Source organism: Pipistrellus hanaki (genome assembly GCF_964339955.1).
Source record: "Pipistrellus hanaki genome assembly, chromosome: 6".
NCBI classification, from domain to species: Eukaryota; Metazoa; Chordata; class Mammalia; order Chiroptera; family Vespertilionidae; genus Pipistrellus; species Pipistrellus hanaki.
Genome location: NC_140508.1, coordinates 83929708 through 83948729, shown reverse-complemented (window position 1 = coordinate 83948729; position 19022 = coordinate 83929708). Strand labels below are relative to the sequence as shown.

The following is a 19022-nucleotide window of genomic DNA, read 5'->3' as shown; positions in this document are numbered from 1 at the left end:
GTCCTCTGCCAGTGCAGGCTGAGTTCACAAGGTTGTTTTGGTAACTACATCCTACAAAGGACTCAAGTGGAGCCTTGATGCTACTCCAGGTGGATACATCCACCACCTGGCACCTCGTTGCCAGTTCTGATTTACTTGCACTGTTCTCAGGTTGGCTCCCAATGGAGGGTGGAGATGAAGAGGATACATTCAGATGCCTCCCCTTCTCTCAGTTCTCAGACTCCCAGTTCCTGCTTAATTGATAGAAGTCATCTGGGGCCAGGGACAGAGCTTTTGGGGGTTTGATTCTCATGAAAAGGACGGGCTTAGGGCAAATGGAATGTAACTACCATATTACTGAATGGTGCCCAGTTCTGCCTCTCTGAAGAGTTCCCTTGGATTTCGGGCCAGTGGGTCAGATGGCTATCTTTCTATGTGGACTGAGAGCTGGCATTTCCTTAACTACAACTCCATCAAGGACAGTTCATTGTAGTGATATGGCAATGAATCCCAAACACAGAATCCCAGCTCTGAAATTCGTTGATTAGATTAATGCCTGGCACAAGTTACGTCACCCTTTTGGGAATATTTCTGATCTATATAAGAAGTTCAAATAACTTATTATATGAAAAGTGCTTAGCACATTGCTCGGCACCCAGTAATGGGTCAATACATTTAACCTACATTTTTAAGAAGTAGTGAGATGAGCTTCAATTTGGTAAGGAGCTCCATGCCTGCCTGAGACAGCTAATCACAATGCCAGGAGCCTCCATCATTAGCCAACCTCATGTGCTTCCTAAGTCCTATCACAGTTCTCATATACTTGTGGAGCACTTATGATATGAGCCCCATGGAAACTCCTGACTGCAACAAGACCAGGACTGGCTTACCCTCTGTCTCTATCCCTCTCGTTTTCCTCAGATGTAGCAGCCACGTGTACATCCTGCCTTGCCTTTGGTCCCAGAGCCCTTTCGTCTATACTCTGTCCCCTTTGAACACTGTCAGCGCTTCCTTTATGAACAGAGGCACAGATCCCCAGCAGCCAGAGCAAAGGCCCTTGAAAGGATGCTGAAGTGGGAGTTAGACTTGCCATGTCCCAGGGGGTGTTCATGTCCCTATATCTGGAGCTTAGGTGGACCAGACAAGCATGGCTCCTCACAGTAACTTTGCTAAATAAAGTCTGGCATGTCAGTTCAATGACTCTGGACTAAATTCATTGAATCTGTCTAAATCACTGGGAGGTGGCGTTTGAGGTGGCCTCTCTGAATGTCTCAGGTGCTCTGTGATCCCCAAGTATGTCCCATTGCTAGTTCCTGATCACTGCTGAAGGTGCTTCTGTTTAGAAACATCTTAGAACTGATTTGGGAAAAGTTTGCAAGTACGCATCCCAGATCTCACTTCCATCTGGGTATAGGGCTTGATTCTATCTTAGGAATGGTGCTTGGCACTATTGATTGCTTCTTCCTTCTTGAAACACCCTCTTCTACTGGTGCTAGGACACAATGCTCCTGGTTCTTTTTCTTACCTGTCTGGCCAGTTCTCCTCCTATGCAGGCTCATCTTCCTCGACTCACTCACTAAATACCACAGACCTTCCAGTCGCTAAGTCTGCATCTTCTTTCCCTCTTTATTCTTCCTCTGGGTGACTTCATCAACTCCCAGCTTCAAGTACCATCCAGGTGCATATGAGTCACACATTTTTACCTCCAGCTCAGACCTTTTAGAGCTCCTACTTTTCTAGAGCATCTCTCAAGCTCAGATTTCCCCAAACACACACATTTTCCCTCTAAAGCTATTCTTTTTCTATTGTTTCCCGAATCCATGAACAGCAAGCACCATCATCCACTTTGCTATGAAAGCTAGTCATGTGATCCTCCTCCACAGTCCCCTCTCCCTTATTCCCCTATCCAATCCATCAAGAGGTTTTATTTATATCTATTTTAAGTAATTATCTCTCTTATTGCATCTTTCTGTCTGCACTGCCATTATCTGAGTCTGGCAACATCACCCCCCACCCATTTGCCTACAAAATTTATCTCTCCCATCCACTTTGGCTCCACGGGGAAGCTGGAATGATGTGTTAGAAATACAAATCTGACTGCATCGTTGCCCCATGAATAATACTCGGATGGCTTTCTATTTTTCTTGGGTTGAGGACAAAAACTCATTACAGCCTATTGTGTCTAGTGTGGACTGGCCCATGCTGTCCTCTCCAGCTTCTCTCACCCTCCTCATACTATGTTTCTTTCCTTTCTTGAATGCTCTGGGCTCCTTGCCCCATCACACAGCCTGGGCCAGTGCTGTTTTTTCCCCCTGCTGTTCCCATGTGACCCTTAACTTTCTCTTCCACTAGTTAGAGCCTGTCCTCCCTTGGAGCTCACCCCACTGGCCACTTCCTCCCAGAAGAGATTCACTTATTCATTTCCCCATTGTACACTTCCCAAGTGTCATGTGCCTCTCAGTTCTGATCCTTAATAGAGTTGAAAGCTTACTATTATTGATTCTTGGTTCATTAAGCCTATCCCCTAAGCCCCATCCAACACTCACTGTAGGCTCTTTGAAGGCAGGAGCTATGCCTGTTTTCTCACTATGTATCACCAAATGCCTGGCATTTGTGATTATGTATGGAATGAATGAAGTGTGACACTCATAGACCAAGCTAATAACTGGGGAACTGGGGTCTTCTGAAGGTCTCCTTTGCCTTTGTACCCCAGTCTCTAGAGCAGGATCTCATAGCGGGCACTAAGTCAAGTTCAGCTATGCCTGTGAGCGGATGCCGCAGAGCCAACAATCCCTTCAAATCCAAATCCAAAGACTCTGACACTTAAGGAAACTGCTCTGAGGTGCTCAGCTTCCTTTGCACTTAGTCACATCATATGTATCTGGGACTAGACATAGCTCAGAATTCTTGTCTCCATACAGGGAAAGGGGGGCTTCTATGGGGGCTGCTGGGAATCAGCCCCAACTCTGGAATGTGAGCCCAGCCTGCCAAAAAGGCAGTGAGCTGGCTCCCCCAGGAATTCTCTGGCTCTAGATAAGTAAAGCCTGTGTTGGGATTTCATCCTCTAGTTTTGTCTTTAGCTGGTGAGGGGAACTGGAAAAAACAAACAAACAAACACAACCTCCTCCATAACTTCTTCCAAAAGGAGGAACTCTGACCCCACTGATAGTGTAGTTTTGCACACAGCCCAGTTTGGCACACTCCATGGGTACTCAGTAGCAAATTAATGAATGAAGCAAGTAACTGTGGCTCACTTGCCTGTGTGTCATTCAATAATCATCTGTTAACCAACAATTATAAGGAAGGAGGCCTGCACTAGACACTGGTGTTAGAGAGGTGACTAGGACTCACTCCCTGTTCTGGAAGACTTACCCTTCTCACTAGGGAGGCTTGGCTGAGTAAATCCAGCTTGTCTAAGTTATAAGAGAGTCTGGGGAAGGTGCTCTGACAAAGTAAACACCGGATGCTCTTATGCAAGAAGAGGGGATGCATCCGTGTGCTGGAGGGATGTTCTTCACCATCATGGAGTCTGGGGACTCAAAATCATAGCTTACGAGCATTAATGCCCCTTCAACTCAGCTGAAGTCTATGAACACGTGGCTGGAAAAGGAGAAACTCAATTTGGTTTCATGAGAACAAATGTGTGTGGACAGCGATGTCATCCCCTCAGCTAAACATTGAACAATGCAAACATGAAGAGAACACCTATTAGGAGCCAGGCCCTGGGCTAACATGAGGAAGCAAAGATAGAGGAGGCATAACCTCGCCGCTGAGGAGCTTGCGGACCACTGGAGGAGACAAATGAGAAAACAAATAACTAATAATATCGGGACATTAAGGCATGCGCAAAATGCTGTAGCGAGTTATCAGAATTGAGAGGAAAGACATGAGCTTTCCCAGGGGCACAGGCAGCCAGAGAAGATGTCGCTGATGATGGATGAGCTGGTGCTGAGGTAGCAGAATAAATGGGGACGGGTGAGGAAGAGGATGCTCTGGATTGAGGGGCCTCACACAACCCTGGCACCATTGGGAAGCTGAAGAGCAGCAGGAGGGGTTTCCTCAGGGTGCCGGACCAGCAGTGCTCTCCGGACAGGTGTCTGGAGGGGCAGGTTGCCTCTATTCCTTGGTATGTTGCGTGAAGAGGTTGAGCTTGGGCATTCTCTGCCTGCTTGCTTTTGCTATTAGCAAAATCATTGTATGGGGCAGGAGACTTGAAAGTGGAATACAGGGTGTCTAACTCTTAAGGCCTAGATTCGGGTCAGAAACCCGTGGAATCCTGACCTTTATCAGCCATGTGACCTTCAGCAAGTTCCCTTGGTTTTCTCATCTACAAAATGGGGAAATCATTTCTGCTTGTTGGAGTGTCTGTGAGGACTAACAAAGGTGGTTCTATGAAAGGGCCCAGCCCCGAGGGCAGAGGACACTTCTATCTGGAACTGAGTTCCAGTCTGACAGGGCCTGCAGCATCAGAACTACATTCGAAACATGGACCTAGTCACATACAGGCATTCTTTGAATCCAAGGAAATGTCCTTTTAAAACACAAAATTTCTACCGTACCATTTGCTTCGCATAAGGCACAACACCAAACTGTGTTTTTATCTTTGTAAATGCAGTGAGTTTTGTGCGACCTTAACATAAAGCTGTTGTTTTCACCGTTTACCTGAAAGGATGAAGCAGGGTTTGGCATAATTTCATGAACCCAAGAATGGAACTGTAATTCCATGGCTTGATCCTAGAGATAAGCAGCAAGAGGGGTAAAATCCTCCAATTGAGGATAAAGATGATAAGGAGGATGATAAGGTTGTGTAACTCTAGGGGACTCAATTTCTCTGAATGTCCCTTTTTACATCTGCCAAAAAAAAAATGGGGGGGGGGGATATAATAATAACCCCAACTTCATAAGGGATTCATCCTCAGAAGGATTGAACGGGAAAATATGTGTAACACCCTTAGCACAGTGCCTGGCACACAGTTAGCTCTTAATAAATATAAGCCGTTGTCATTGCCATTATTGCCTAGCTACGTGTGTGAGCCTTTTCAACATCTTTATTCTCCCCTTCCCCCTGCAAGGTGCTTCCACCCAGAATTCTAACACCGTGGAGCCAGAGAAGCAGGTGGACAACACCGTGAAGATGGCTGGAGTAATCGCTGGCCTTCTCATGTTCATCATCATTCTCTTGGGTGTGATGCTCACCATCAAAAGGAGGTGAGTCTGGGTTGCTGTCCTGCCGACTATGACGACTGCAGGTGACCACAGCACTGTCACATGGCCAGATCACTGCTCTGTTAATCATTTTTCCAGCAAGGACCTATGGCCATGATTGCCAAGGTCCTGAAATACGTGGGCCAATTGTGGTTCATCTTGTTGGTGGCTGAGGGCATGTGCTGCCTGCGTTCTGTGTGGCCCTGAATGGTCAGTTTCTTATGGGATAATGATCCTTGTGGTTCAGCCACCCTGATGTGCCTTGGGATTCTTTATATTGTGAAAAAGGTCTTCTCTAATGTCATTGCTCTATTGTGATTGGTCATGTAATCAAAATAACTGGGAAGCCCCAGGAACACAGATGAGCCTAGAAATGCAGATGCAGGAAGGCAATGCTTTGCTCTTCTCATCCTCTTTTACCCCTGATTTCCCTTTGGAATGGTCTCAAGGGAAAGTTCCTTCCTTCCTCTGTGTCTCACAAAACCTTCCCAGCTGGATTGGGCTGCTTGTCACCTCTCAACAGGATGGCTCCCTGCACACATCTGGTCAACTAATACAGTGTTCTCCTGTGGTGTGTGTTTCCTCTAGACTGTGTTGTTCATGGAAGCCAGGGTACAGATCCCTCCCTCATTCCCAAGATTCCTACACTGCCATCTGGTTTATCGGGCACTGACAAGGGGAGGATGATGCAGTGGAATTGCAGAGAGGGCAAGAAAATGTCCACCAGGAAAGCCGATCAACGTTACTGTGACTGTGCTTGTGGTGCACTGGTTATCCCTCTAAACAGAGGGGTCTCCTGTCCTCCTCTGCTTAGCTCCTGCTTGGTGCCGAGTTTCCATGCTGAGCATACACCTTCATATCTTCTGAGCTTCAACACCATGGTTCCAACCTTGGCCTCCACCTTTCTACTTCCCGAATCTGCCAGAGCAAATCAAACATGTACCTACATTATAAGAATATGTCCTGCAAGTTTCCCTGCCCCCAATTTAAAGAGAGTCTTAATTATTTAAAAAAAAAACAACAACAAATGCTTAACACTTCAGCCCAAAGCTCTGGATTTGGTTACTTACACAATTCAGGGCAAACCCAGGAATAAGGACCAGGGGCTTGCTTCCATCTGTAGAATAAACAGTGCTCCTGAAATTCACTCCCCACAAACACAAGGTAATCATATGAATAAATGAAGGAAGTGAAACAAAAATAATAATAATTTCCCATTTTCAGCCATCAGTGAGTTAGAAATATCGTGGTTCCCACTATGCACACAATCAGCCTTCTCTTAGCCATTGTGGCACCAGAATGTCTCTGTGTCTCAGAAGGTTCTGTACTCAATCAGTCAGTACCTGCTGTGCCAGGACATCTTATTGTTAAGACCTGGTTCTTTTTTGACATCGTTTGTCTAAAAGGACCACTCTCTTCCTCAGGTTCCTAAGTGAATGACTGAAGAGTTAATATTATCCAACCGCTGGTTTTGTGATTGGAGAGATTAGGGGAAGGGAAGGCACTATGCTAATATTGGGGAGCAAGATCCCCAGAGGGTTAAGGACAGCACTACATTGTCATATTATTACCATCATCCTTAAAATGTGGCCATATTGAATGTCCTGGTGATAAATCAGCTGCTAGGTTTGATTGGGGGAGAGGGGAGGAGAGGGAGGAAGGGGGTAAGCGCATTGCACTTATCATCATGTTTCTTAGAATCGCAGGCACATTGGAGGCTGGCATTGTCTACCTGGGAAAAGTGGCCAGTTTAATAGAATTGCATTTCTATTTGATAGACCGGCAGTGTTCTCATTCTTTGTCACTGATTTGTAAGTCAGATATGTGCCTCCAATTTTGCTCTTTCTAAAGCCTGGCTTAGCCCGCGTCACCATCGGCTGTGAGCTTGTGAAGAAATTTCACTTCCTTCCCAACAGCTATTTCTGAAACGTGCGACTTTTGGGGAGGGAGGAAAGGGCTTCCTGTTTCCTGGGTGAGAGCAGGTAGAAAGGGAGCCCCTTTGTGTGCTTTTACCCTCTTCTGCGTGTCTTCATCACCCACCTCCATGAAAACCATCCACCAGACCCAGCCAGCAGCTGTCACACGATCACCCTTTCTCCCCAAGAGGCAAAGCTCAGGTGTTGTGGCCATGGGCACAGGTTGGGAGTTTGCCAATCAGTTTTTACATATGCAGTATCTTTTGGAGAAAATTCGTTTTGCTGAACTAGTTGATAATCATTGTACTGATGGGCAAAAGGGAAGGAAAGGGGAAGAGGGAGGAAAAGAAGAAAAGAGGTAAAGAGGGAGAAAAAGAGAAATTAAGCCTAGGCTAACACTCTTTCCACTGACCCGCAATGTCTTCTCATGTCTAGAGAGTCCCAAAGGCCAGTAAAGGGGTTTGTGGGCTCCTTTACCTCTTTTGTGGAAAACTTCATTGCTGATTGAGTCTGTCACGAACTTACTGCTGGCCAGAACACTTTCCACAACCTAAACTGTTATTAAAGGAAAAGAAACTCCTAAGTAGTAGGCAAATCATCACAACTCAGGATTCTGTATCAGCATCTCTTCAGTCCCATCATTATCCACAGTTAGTTCCTGGATCCAGAAATCACACACCTGCTGCCTCCCCTTTCTTGGCTCAGTCGAGGTCTTCTCCCTAACCTTCATGGACATGGGCATGGTGCTCCCTGTTTTCTCTGCTCCTTGTGGGTCCAACTGGTTCAAAGTGTTCACCAAAGTTGTGGCCACATATTTCCAGGATACATAAGGTGTTCCTAGATTCTTCCCCTCATCTCTTTGGCCTGAGATCGTCTTTGTCACTCTTCAAAGAGAGTTTTTCTCTTGCTGTTAGTTGTCTTCTTTTGTGATACTGAACTACATGTCAGGCAGAGAATGGGTTACATGTACAGGGAACCAGGGGAAGGACTTAATGAAAGAAGCTAAATCAATTATATTCAAAATGTAAGGGAAAAGAAAGAGAAAAGAGAGAGGAGGGTTATTTTGTTGTCCTTGCTTGGTTGTTTTGTAACAAGTAGAAAAATGAAAGGCTGCAGAAAGGATTATGAGATGGTGGGTGATTCAAACAGGCTTCCCTAGGAGTTTGTAAAAGATGCAAATTAAAGTTTAGAATTCTTTTTGTATACCTTTGGCTCTTTGGACTGGGTTTCTTTCAAAGTGAGACCCTATAGAGTCAGGGCTGCATGGAGATATACAGGACGAGTATTTCCATTTAGGGGTGTGTGTGTGTGTGTGTGTGTGTGTGTGTGTATGTGTGTTTGTGTGTGTGTGTGTGTGTGTGTGTGTGTGTGTGTGTGTTTATGGGCTAAATGGATAGATTGTTTAGTGGGTAGATAAATGGATCGTTGGATGGAGGGATGAATAGATGGGTTTATGTACTAGATGGATTGGTAACTGGTCAACTAGATGGTTAAATAGACAAGTTAGTTCTGTTTACATAGCATGGAACAAAAAGGGAAGCTGTGTCTCAAGTCAATCTTGCGAGCCAGCTGAAAATAAAATTTTTCAGTACATTATTTATTAAGTTTGAGTTTGGGTTTTTTCCTAAGCACAGCTGTCTTCCTGCTCGGGATTTTTGGTCTCAGGCAATCTGTTACTTGCAATATCACTGTATCCCTATAAATTTAGACCTTCAGTAAATCTTCTTTAAGCATTACAGAAAACACACATATATATTGTGTTTTGGTCACAGAAAAAAGAACTATAATCCCTGCCTGGAATACTTTGCCATTTAATTGGGGAAAGGTACTCAATTAATAAAAGATTGCCAGTTGTTGTCATTCTGGAGCTGCCTTGATAGCATTGGCTTTTGGTAACAAACAGGATAACTCAGAAAAGCTGTTTGGAAGTGGTGGCTGAAGGCTAAGGAAGCATGTTGGCATGAGGAGGTAGTCCAGGCAGAGGTGAGTCCTGAAGGTTAACAGCATAAAAGCCAGAGGGGCCAGAATGTGGAGTGCAGCCTAGGGCTGCTGACAGTGGTGAAATCCTGGCTCAGGATGGAGGTCTTACAACTGGTCCAAAAATACACAAAACCTTAGACCTAGTGAAGAGTGATCTCTCAGAGCCTGAGATTCCTCAAATAAAATTGAAAATAATGCTCCATTATTAGGGCTGTGGGTAGGATTAAAAGAGATAAATCTGTGGCATCGCAATGCTTGACTCACACATCTATTTTCTTCTTTTCTCAAAAAACAAAACAAAACAAAACAAAAAAACAGGTTAGTGTTTGTCAAGAACATGAGCTTTAGAGCCATGTTTCAATCAAATCTGGTTACCAACTGAGTGATCTTAGGCAAGATATTTTAACCTCTTTTACCTCAGTTTCCTCATCTGTAATGTAGTGGGTGATAGTAATGCTTAACTGCCAGTGTGGTTGTGAGGAATACATAATTTAATGCCTGAAACAGCCGAGAACAATGTCTGACTATATAATAGTGCTACTTAAGTATTTGTTTGTATTTTGTGATTCCTAAAGAGGTGAACACTTTGTTCTTGGTCACCGGAGTGAGAAGTGGCAAACCTTATATTTGTGGATGAGATTGGGTCATAAATTCCTCTTTATTGAGGCCTACTCTATTTCAGGTGTTTAGATTAATATAATCTATTGCTTTAAATTAATATAATTTACTTATAATACTTTATATAGTGTATATAATTTAGATTAATATAATTTAATGTCAATGCCCACAATGACTTTTGCGAATAGATGATTATTACCCTCAACCTTGAAGTGGAGAAACAGATATTTAGTGACTTGCTCAAGGTCATCAGTTAGCAAATGGTAGTACTGGGATGCTAAGGCATAATATGTTTCCACACCTCAAAGCTTTTTAAGTTGGTATTTACCCATGTCATTGATCTAGTTCAACTAATCTAAGAATCAGATTAAGAAATGAAGGCATAGTATTCAAGTTGTAGTCTTTTCAGACTAAAGACTGGAATTCCTCTCTGTTAGTGCAGTGCTCTTTCATGAAGTTTGAATTTTGCTCTGGTTATGTACTTCTGGGGCTGGCTGGAGCCCTTCATGCTGTCTTGGGGCCTCTCCACATGGTCTCTTCGCATGCTCTCCTCAGCATAACAACCTCAGAATACTTGGACTTTTTACACGGAGACTTGGGGTTCAAAGTGAGAGTTGCGAAGACCCAAACTGAGCTGCAAGGCTTCTTCTTGACCTATTCTAGAAAGTCCTAAAACATAACATCTGTTACATTCTGTTGGTTAGACAGGGCCAGCTCTGATTCAATGTGGGGCAAGACAGTACACATAAGGTGTGAGCACTGGGAGGTGTGGATCACTTGGGGGCCATCTTGGATGCTGGCTACATGATTTCCTTGCTTCTGGCATGACCTTTATAAATAGAGACTGATGTGATTTGACCTGAAACAGAAAAGATAGAAGTCATTATGGTTTTCCTTTGATCATAGGAGCCCGGTCATGTGAAAAGGTGATAGAATAGCTCCAGAGGCCAGAGCAATCTGACCCAAGACTAAAATGTCATAATCAACAGTGCTAGTGTTACGTGACCCTAAGAAAGAACATTCAAACAACCAACACAGCCAATGTGAGACGTAGCTTCCTCTTATGAGCAGTGCATTTCTCCATCATAGAGGAAGTCTCATTTTTTTTCTAGCACTGAAAGTGTCTGATTCCCAGCAATGATGACTAGTAGAGAAACGTGCATCTCCTTGAGCTTAGGGATGCTGAAATAATATGTGCATTTCTAAGAATCAAGATTTTATATAAATCTAATTCTTTATTTGTCTTTTCTTTTTTTCCCCCTTTTTGGACATTTCCTTCATCTGACTGCCCATCAATATATAGAAGAAATGCTTATTCCTACTCCTATTACTTGTAAGTATCAACCCTGGGTTAACTTTACTTTGTGCCCTGCAAGGGAAACTGTAGCATGCATTTCCTGCACCAACCAAGTGTCTATGGGTTTCTCATACTCACTTCTGTCTAAGCCATCTGTAGCCCCAGTTTTTATTTTGTGTAGATGTTTGCCATTTGAAAAAACAGTCATTGTTCGTGTCCATTATGTTTCTGTCATCTTGGATTTTTCACCCTCTCTTTTTGGAGATGTGAAGGGCTGTTTCTCCATTGTCGGTGTAATTTTCTAGTTAGAAATCCTCAGATTCCAGCAAGAGATCAATCTAATCCTTCCACAAGACTTGCGCACATAAAACAGAATCACAGTCTTGGCAACTTTGGAGTCCATTTGTGTAGCGCTGGGGGCTTAAGGGTTAGGAAGAAATTCCTCAACTGCTTCCACGATTTCAGGAAGTCTACAGGAAATCATGACTTTATCTGGAAACAGCTTCACGGGTGACATCCAGGGTCTTTGCTTTGGGCTGGAAGTATCTCAGGTTTTAGCCTGAGTTATCTCATGCTATCACTGCATTTCGTTGGCTGGTTGCTGGTTCATTTATTATCACACTTTCTAAATAATCATGATGATGTATTCTCATTATTAGACCAGACCTTTCCAAAGCATGAGGATGAAGGAGAAATATTTCATAAACAGGTTCTTGGTGATATAAAATTAGAAAACCACTGAATTAGTCTCATATTCCTATTAGGCATTTTCCATACCTTACAATTGAGGTTCATAGAGGTATGTGAAATCACACTTTCAGTTATCAAAAGTATGCCATTCAATTTAGCATGCCTGGCTCCTGAGGAAGTATATTATCCATCACTCCATGTTGTCCTCCACCCCTGGGAAACCCAGCCTTGTAAGCAAGGCCATGTCTGTCAGTGCTCATTGCCGAAGCCTTCAGAGCTGAAGATGGAGCTATAAGCCCCTTCCAGCCACTCTGCTCAGTTCTTAAAGCTACAGGTCACTGGACCCAGGCAATGAGCAGATAAGAATCTGGTACTACTACCCTTGTGTTATCTAGAAATCAACAGAGCCCCACCAGCAACACTAGGAGTACCAAAGGACTTGCTTCATTTGCTCATTCATTCACTTGACAAATGGACATTGAACATGCACATTATATTCCAGACACTGTGGCTGGAGAGGTAACCAGGACTTGGAGCCTCACCCTAACAGTGCTCAAGCCTACCTGAGGGACCAGCATAACATCAAATACTTGATACGTCAACTGAGAAGTGTCTGTGTGCACTGCGGTATAAGAGCACTTGGTTGGGTGACTCATTGTTTAATAGGGCAGGGATAGTTACCAGTGTTTTTAGAGACAGGTTTACCCAATACTGGAGAAATAAGAATTCTGAGCAACTGCAAAGGGATAGAGGTATGACACAATACTGGATTATGCAGCTCTGGTTTCAAGTCCCATCTCTGTGGTAGGAGAGATAACCAGGGCTTTAGCAGCCTTGAGAAAATTTTCTGAACTCTTTGAGCTTCCTTCTTCTTAGCTCTAAAGTAGGGTTAATATGCCTAACTCATAGAATTACCTTGAAAGGGGAATGAGATGATTTTGTAAAGTGCTTATCACAAAGTTGCCACTCACAAAACGTTACTTTCTTTCTTGCCCCTTTCAGAAATTGTAAGGGTTCAGGGCACATGTCACGGTGGCCTCCGAGAGCTCCTTGATCTTCCAGGGGTTCTTATGGCATAGATGTTCCACAGTCGTTATGGGCATGCAGTGACCTATTATAACCTCCTGGCACCTCCCCCTTTCAGCCTCTTAGCCAGTGTACATGGTGTTGTCTTTGGATGCCCACTTTCTAACATGCATTGATTGTTGGGGGCCCCTTGAGGAAATTACAGATGAACAGTGTGGGAGTGTAGGAGATAAATATACAGGTACTTGTAATACAATGTACGGGAATAACCAAAAGCCCTTCAATTGGTGCAGACTTGGAGGTCTGAGTCAAAGATCCTAGAATGTAAAACTCATGCAAGCCCATGGTGAAATGTTCAGGGGAAGAGAATACCTGGAAATGCCAACAGAGGAGCAGAAAGAGAACTATCAGAACCATGAGGAGAAGGCCATGCAGGAGGAGAGGTTGACAATAGCAGAGTTGCTGCAGACAGATGGAAGTGGAGGGAGTGGGCATAACCCTGACATTTGGCCATCAGTAGTCACTTGTACAGGTCATGGGGTAGAGTTGAGAAAGGAAGCCAACCTGCCTGGGGCCCATGAAGAGAAGTGCTGATTTTTAACCAAAGGCCCTAAAAATAGTGGAGAAATGTAAGATTAGCCACTGGAAGGCTCAGAAAGTCTGGGCATGTGTGTAGGTAAAGTTGAGGAGCTTGTGCAGAAGAGGCTGGAGGTGGAGTGGCTACAAAAGAGGAGGCCAAGTGTTTGGGGACAGGGAACAGCCTTAGAGGGGAGGAGGGGCAATTCTTGTGAGCCTGTAGGATCGAGAGCCTGTAGGAGAAGAGAGAACAAAAAGGAAATGATGACCTCCATGTGCTCCAAATTCCAAACCCCACTCCGGCACGCCTTATGTATAAACGCTGAATGGGTGCTTTAACCCCTCTCTACTCAAAGTGTGGGCCGTAGACCAGCAACATTAACATCACCCAGGACCCCTGGGAGTACCTCGGGTCCCTGCTTCGACCTCCTGTGTCAGAACCTGCATGGTAGCAAGCTCCCCGGTGACTCATGGGCATGTTCAAGTTTGAGAAGCACTGACTTAACCAGAGTCTCAGTTGTCTCATCTATAAGATAAGAAAAATAATAGTCTTCTTCCAGGGTTTGGTGTTCTTTTTGTTTTTTTGTGGTTTTTTTTTGTTTGTTTGTTTTTTGTTTTGTTTTGTTTTTTTGTTTTTTTGTTTGTTTGTTTTTGGGGGGTTTTTTGTTGTTGTTTTTTTTTTGTGTGTGTGTATGGGGGGAGGGGTACTGGATTCCTCTAAAAGTTAAAAATTAATCCATGAAAGAGAAAACCTCCAACACACTTTGGTTGAACAACTTTTTTCCATAAAATCCATGTTCATTCATTCAACAAATATGTGTGGGGCACGTACTCGTGTGCCAGGCACTGGTCCAGGTTTTAGGATATATGACAAAGCAAACAAAAATCCCTGCCCACGTGGAGCTTTATGGTGGAGGTGATAGAAAATAAACAACATATGTAAGGAAATGAGTGATATAGAAGTTATGTGACGGTCCAGAGAGCTAAAGAGAGAAATAGATAAACCAGGAAAAGATGTTATAACGTGTGGGTGGGGAAGAAGCTGGGGAATGTCTTTTTCATCAAAAACCCTCACAGGTTACCCTCCCCCCCCCCCCCCCCCGCCCCATTAAAAGTTCCCATTCACAAGAACAGGGGTTCCCAAGTTTTTTCTGCAAGTAAATATTTTTGGCTTTGCAGGCTCAAACTGTCCCCATTACATCTACTCAGTACTGACATCATAACATGAAAGCGGCCATAAACGATGAAATGAATGAGCGTGGATTTATTCTTAAAAAAAAAAAAAAAAAAGTTTATTTTAAAAAATCAGACAGCGGGCCAGATTTATGCTGAGGGCCCTAGTTTGCCAATCTCTGCCCTAGACTTTCGAGATACAGAAAGGATGAAGTTCAAAATGTATCCTGTTTCACTGAGCTCTACTGTGAGCCTGCACCTTGAGCTTGCTGGTGCAGACACAAAGGTGAATGCAGCACACCTGACCCAGCCTAGAAAGGGGGAGGGGAGGGTGTTGAAAGGAATTTCCCACTGGCCTCTACCATGTGCCAGGCCCTTCTAATGCTTACAAGCCTTTCGAGATACGTGCTATTGTGTTAAGTATATTTAGACATTAAGACTGAGGTTGGAGGACCTGGATACATCCCACAGCCATGTGACAGGTGCAGGATTTGAACCCAGGACCACATACCCCAAATCACACTCATCCTTTTCACCAATGCTTATTCCTCATAGAAGGAAGGGATTCCTGCCTGGACCATGTGCTAGGAGAGCCGGTGGCCAGGCTGCGGGACACCCAGGAGTGAGATGCCAGTCTGGCTTCCTGGAGAGATTCAGTTCTGAGCATGGGCATCAGCACCTGGCTAGGGATGAGAAGTGGTAGCTATTCCTGGCTAGCAAAGAAGCCACTGGGGCAATTCTGCCTTTGTAGTCCTCAGGACTTGCCACATGGCCAGAGCTGAAAGTATTGGGCGGCCAGATCAGGGGTATCTGGGGGTTAGAGTGAGGGGAACATTCTTAAAAAAAAAAATAAAAAGTTTATTTTAAAAAATCAGACATGTTTTAAAAAATCAGTGAAATGTTCAGGGGAAGAGAATACCTGGAAATGCCAACAGAGGAGCAAATAAAGACAGCCACGGATAGAAGGGCCTGGGACCCAGGGACACAGAAGAGTCTAGAACAGGAGCCTTCCTTGTCTAGCGCACACACCAGAAAAAGAGAATAATGTGTGTTTGGAGATCAGGCCTACATCAACATTCTAGGTCTCTTCTTCCTTCAAACTGTTCTGACCTTGAACAATCATGGAACCACTCTGAGCCTCAGTTTCTTCATCTGCAAAATGGTGATGACCACCCTGACTTACTTTCCAGCATTTTCCTTGGGGGGCGGGGGCAATAAGAGAGTTGGGAGTGTGGCTAACACAAAGGCGGTATTTTATAAATAGCAGCGATGACTCCTCACCGTCTGAGCTGACAGAATGCTCCTCCAGAAGTCCTCCTTGCCTTTCCCGTGTTCACAGGATAATTTACCTCAAGGTCTGTGATGGGCACAGTCATTGTTTCGAGCGGAGACATGTTAGTGTAGATGTTCGTGAAAAACACTAAGACGTTTCCAGCTGTTCTGGCGGAGAGAGCACAGCCTGACGCCCTTGGCCTCGGATGGAGGCTGCGCAGGTGCTCAGAGGCAGAACACGGTGATCCAGGCTCATCCCTGTCTGCGGACACACTGGGACTCTTGGGCTTTTCCCATGTTCTTCCCCTCTCCCCATATTTCCACATATTAAAATCCGACATCTATTCTTCAAGGTCCTGACCAAACTCTGGCTCCTCCGGGAAGTCTTCCCGATTCTCTCCTCCTGGGAGAGCGGCCTTTTCTCCAGACTCGCGCTGCAGTTAGTTGGTTCTCACGGGCGGGAGCAAATGTGTCTTAAGATGTTTCTTGTTCATTGGGGTGTTCCCCACGGTGCCCCTAACACACACAGTGAACTCCCAGAAGGTGTGTGTGGATGAATGAATGAATGAACGAGATGAAATTAAAAGGTAAAACAGCGACAGTCACTAGGGAGGTGACCTGTTCTTAAAAAGAAAACAAAGAGCAACCACTTTTAGGTAACTCCAGACCTCATACCTTCCTTATTTCTGGGGCTTTCAGGAAACTTTCCCCTCTTAGCATTAGTGACCTGGACAAGCCAATCAATTTTTTTTCTGAGTTTCAGTTTCCTAATATATAAAGTGGAGATTTTAAAAAATGCGTATTTCACCCTTGTTGGTTTGACTCAGTGGATAGAGCACCGGCCAGAGGACTGAAGAGTCCCGGGTTCAATTCTGGTCCAAGGCACATACCTACCTGAGTGGCAGCTCTATGTCTGGTCAGGACATGTGCAGGAGGCAACCAGTCAATGTGTCTCTCTCATATTCATGTCTCCCTCTCTCTGTCTCTCCTGCTTCCTTCCACTCTCTAAAAATCAATGGAGAAATATTCTTTGGTGAGGATTAATAAAAAAAAAATGCATATCTCATAGAGATCTTGCAAGGATTCAATGAGGTAATGTTTGGGAAATGTCTAGCACAATTGTAGGTCTTCAACCAAAGTAAGAACTGCCTCCTTTTCTCAGATGCACACAGATTTGCACATTAAATATTATAAGTCAAATATCATTGCCTCTATGCATTTAAAGAGGAATTTAAAATTATTATATCAAAAGATACTCAAAAAGCATTTTATGTGATTCATCAGCCACTTCAAATAAAAAATGAAAAGAAAATAGGAATAAAAGGGAACTATTTAAACATGATAAGTATCAATTACCAAGAGCTAACAGCAAACATGCTGGCAGGTGAAAAATATAAAGCACTACCAGGAAGGCAAGTCAGGGTGCCTGTCATCCTTCTGCTATTCTGCCAAGGGGAAGACTGTGGTGAGAATTCTGATTCCTGAACCCCACCCTTTGGGGGTGAGGCCTGGGGATATGCATTTTAAACCACTTCTCAGATGATTGTATTGCATGACAACTCTGAGAACACCTCTCTCCTGACATCCTCACATCACCCCGATGTGACTGTCCCTCCCTTGCACTTGGTGCCTACGGCGCCCTCTACCTGGCACACCTATCCACCTTCTGTACCTGGAAAAGTCTAATACCTTTAAAAAAGGAAAATGGACCCAGCTGGTGTAGCTCAGTGGCTGAGCATCAAGCTATGAACCAGGAGTCACAGTTCAATTCCTGGTCAGGGCATATGCCTAGGTTGCGGGCTCAATCCCCAGTAGGGGGAGTGCAGGAGGCAGCCAATCAGTGATTCTCTCTCATCACTGATGTTTCTATCTCTCTCCCTCTACCTTCCTCTCCGAAATTCATAAAAAGATCCTATAAGAGAGGAATTTGCTAATTATCCATTATGCCCTGAGGTGTAACAACTAAATTCCTGGTGGGGCAGGGACCTACAAGTGGGCAGGCGGCCCAGAACTACAGGAGGGGGCAGGGCAACAAGCTATGAGGGGCGGGGCAGCAGGCAGAGAGCTACAGGAGGGCAGCAGTGACCTATTGGCGCACAGATTCACACGTAGGACTACTAGTATTTAAACAATAATAATAAACAGCCCTGACCGGTTTGACTCAGATGATAGAACATTGGCCTGCGGACTGAAAGATCCCAGGTTCGATTCTGGTCAAGGGCATGTACCTTGGTTGCAGGCACATCTCCAGTAGGAGGTGTGCAGGAGGTGGCTGATTGATGTTTTTCTCTCATTGATGTTTATACTTCTCTATCCTTCTCCCTTCCTCTCTGTAAAAAAATCAATAAAATATATTAAACAAAAAACAAAAAGTAGTAATAAACAAACAAAAAAAGGAAAATGGTATTCTCCTATTTAGGTAGCCATCCCCATTTCCCACACAATCCTGGGCTCATATTTTTGTTCTTGCTTCCCCTTTCATCCATTCACCCATCGACTCACTTGTTCAGGAACCTTCTGTGGATTATAATGCCCTTGGTGTGTTCGCACATCTATTTCCTTGTCCAGGAGGACTGTGTATTCCTCATTGTCTGTTTCCCAGTGACTAGCTTGGTGCCCAGAACAAATCAGGCATCATTAGATTGTGTTGTTGACATGAGCAAATACACACACAGATGAGCATACGTGTGAGGTGGCTGTGCCCCATTTTTTTTCTCTCTCCCATGGAGTAATATTTTTCCATTCTCTGGAAGTTAGTTCATATGCATTTTTATCTATGTAGGCATACAGTTACTGCACAGCTTTCAGATCACCTATTTTGTAACTGTAGTTTGGTTTTAGGTTTCAAAGTGTATGCACATGTCACAATTATAAATGGATAAAACTAATGAATACTGCTGGAACAAGATAGATACGAATGCACTGGGTACGTCCTGTGTACAGATAGACTTGGAGAGGGGTGTGACTGAATGGCGCTTTACTGTTTACTCCATTGAAGTAGAGTTTAAACGCATCAGTCATCAGCACCAAACAGAGCAAATCTACTAGGCGGAATCTGTCACCCTAATCGGGGGAATACAGATGAGCATTTCCCCTCCAAAGGTGGTGAAAATGTTTCTACTTCGGTTTTATGTTTATACTTGCAGTTCTGATACTAACCAGGTATTAAGGATGTCCTGAGGCTTAGAAAGGTCTGCCTGTGATCCCAAATACTTCTATTCTGTGCATGCATTTGAACTTTGTAAAGAAGGTTTAAAGGAGAGTGGCGGGGGGTGACCTGTGGTGGACGC

The 19022-nt window shown here is 44.2% G+C and overlaps 1 protein-coding gene across 18 annotated transcripts in view; it reads left to right on the top strand.

The window, feature by feature from the left end:
- PTPRT (protein tyrosine phosphatase receptor type T) overlaps positions 1–19022 on the top strand; it is an 856519-nt gene that overhangs the window by 717048 nt on the left and 120449 nt on the right. For 7 of the 18 annotated variants that reach the window (XM_084887520.1, XM_084887514.1, XM_084887518.1 and 4 more), the window contains 2 exons: positions 5052–5187; positions 11002–11031. In XM_084887520.1, the coding sequence (XP_084743646.1) occupies positions 5052–5187; positions 11002–11031 (166 nt within the window). Of the gene's footprint in view, positions 1–5051; positions 5188–11001; positions 11034–19022 lie in introns of all 18 variants that reach the window. The other 11 variants (XM_084887522.1, XM_084887527.1, XM_084887523.1 and 8 more) reach the window with 3 other exon arrangements.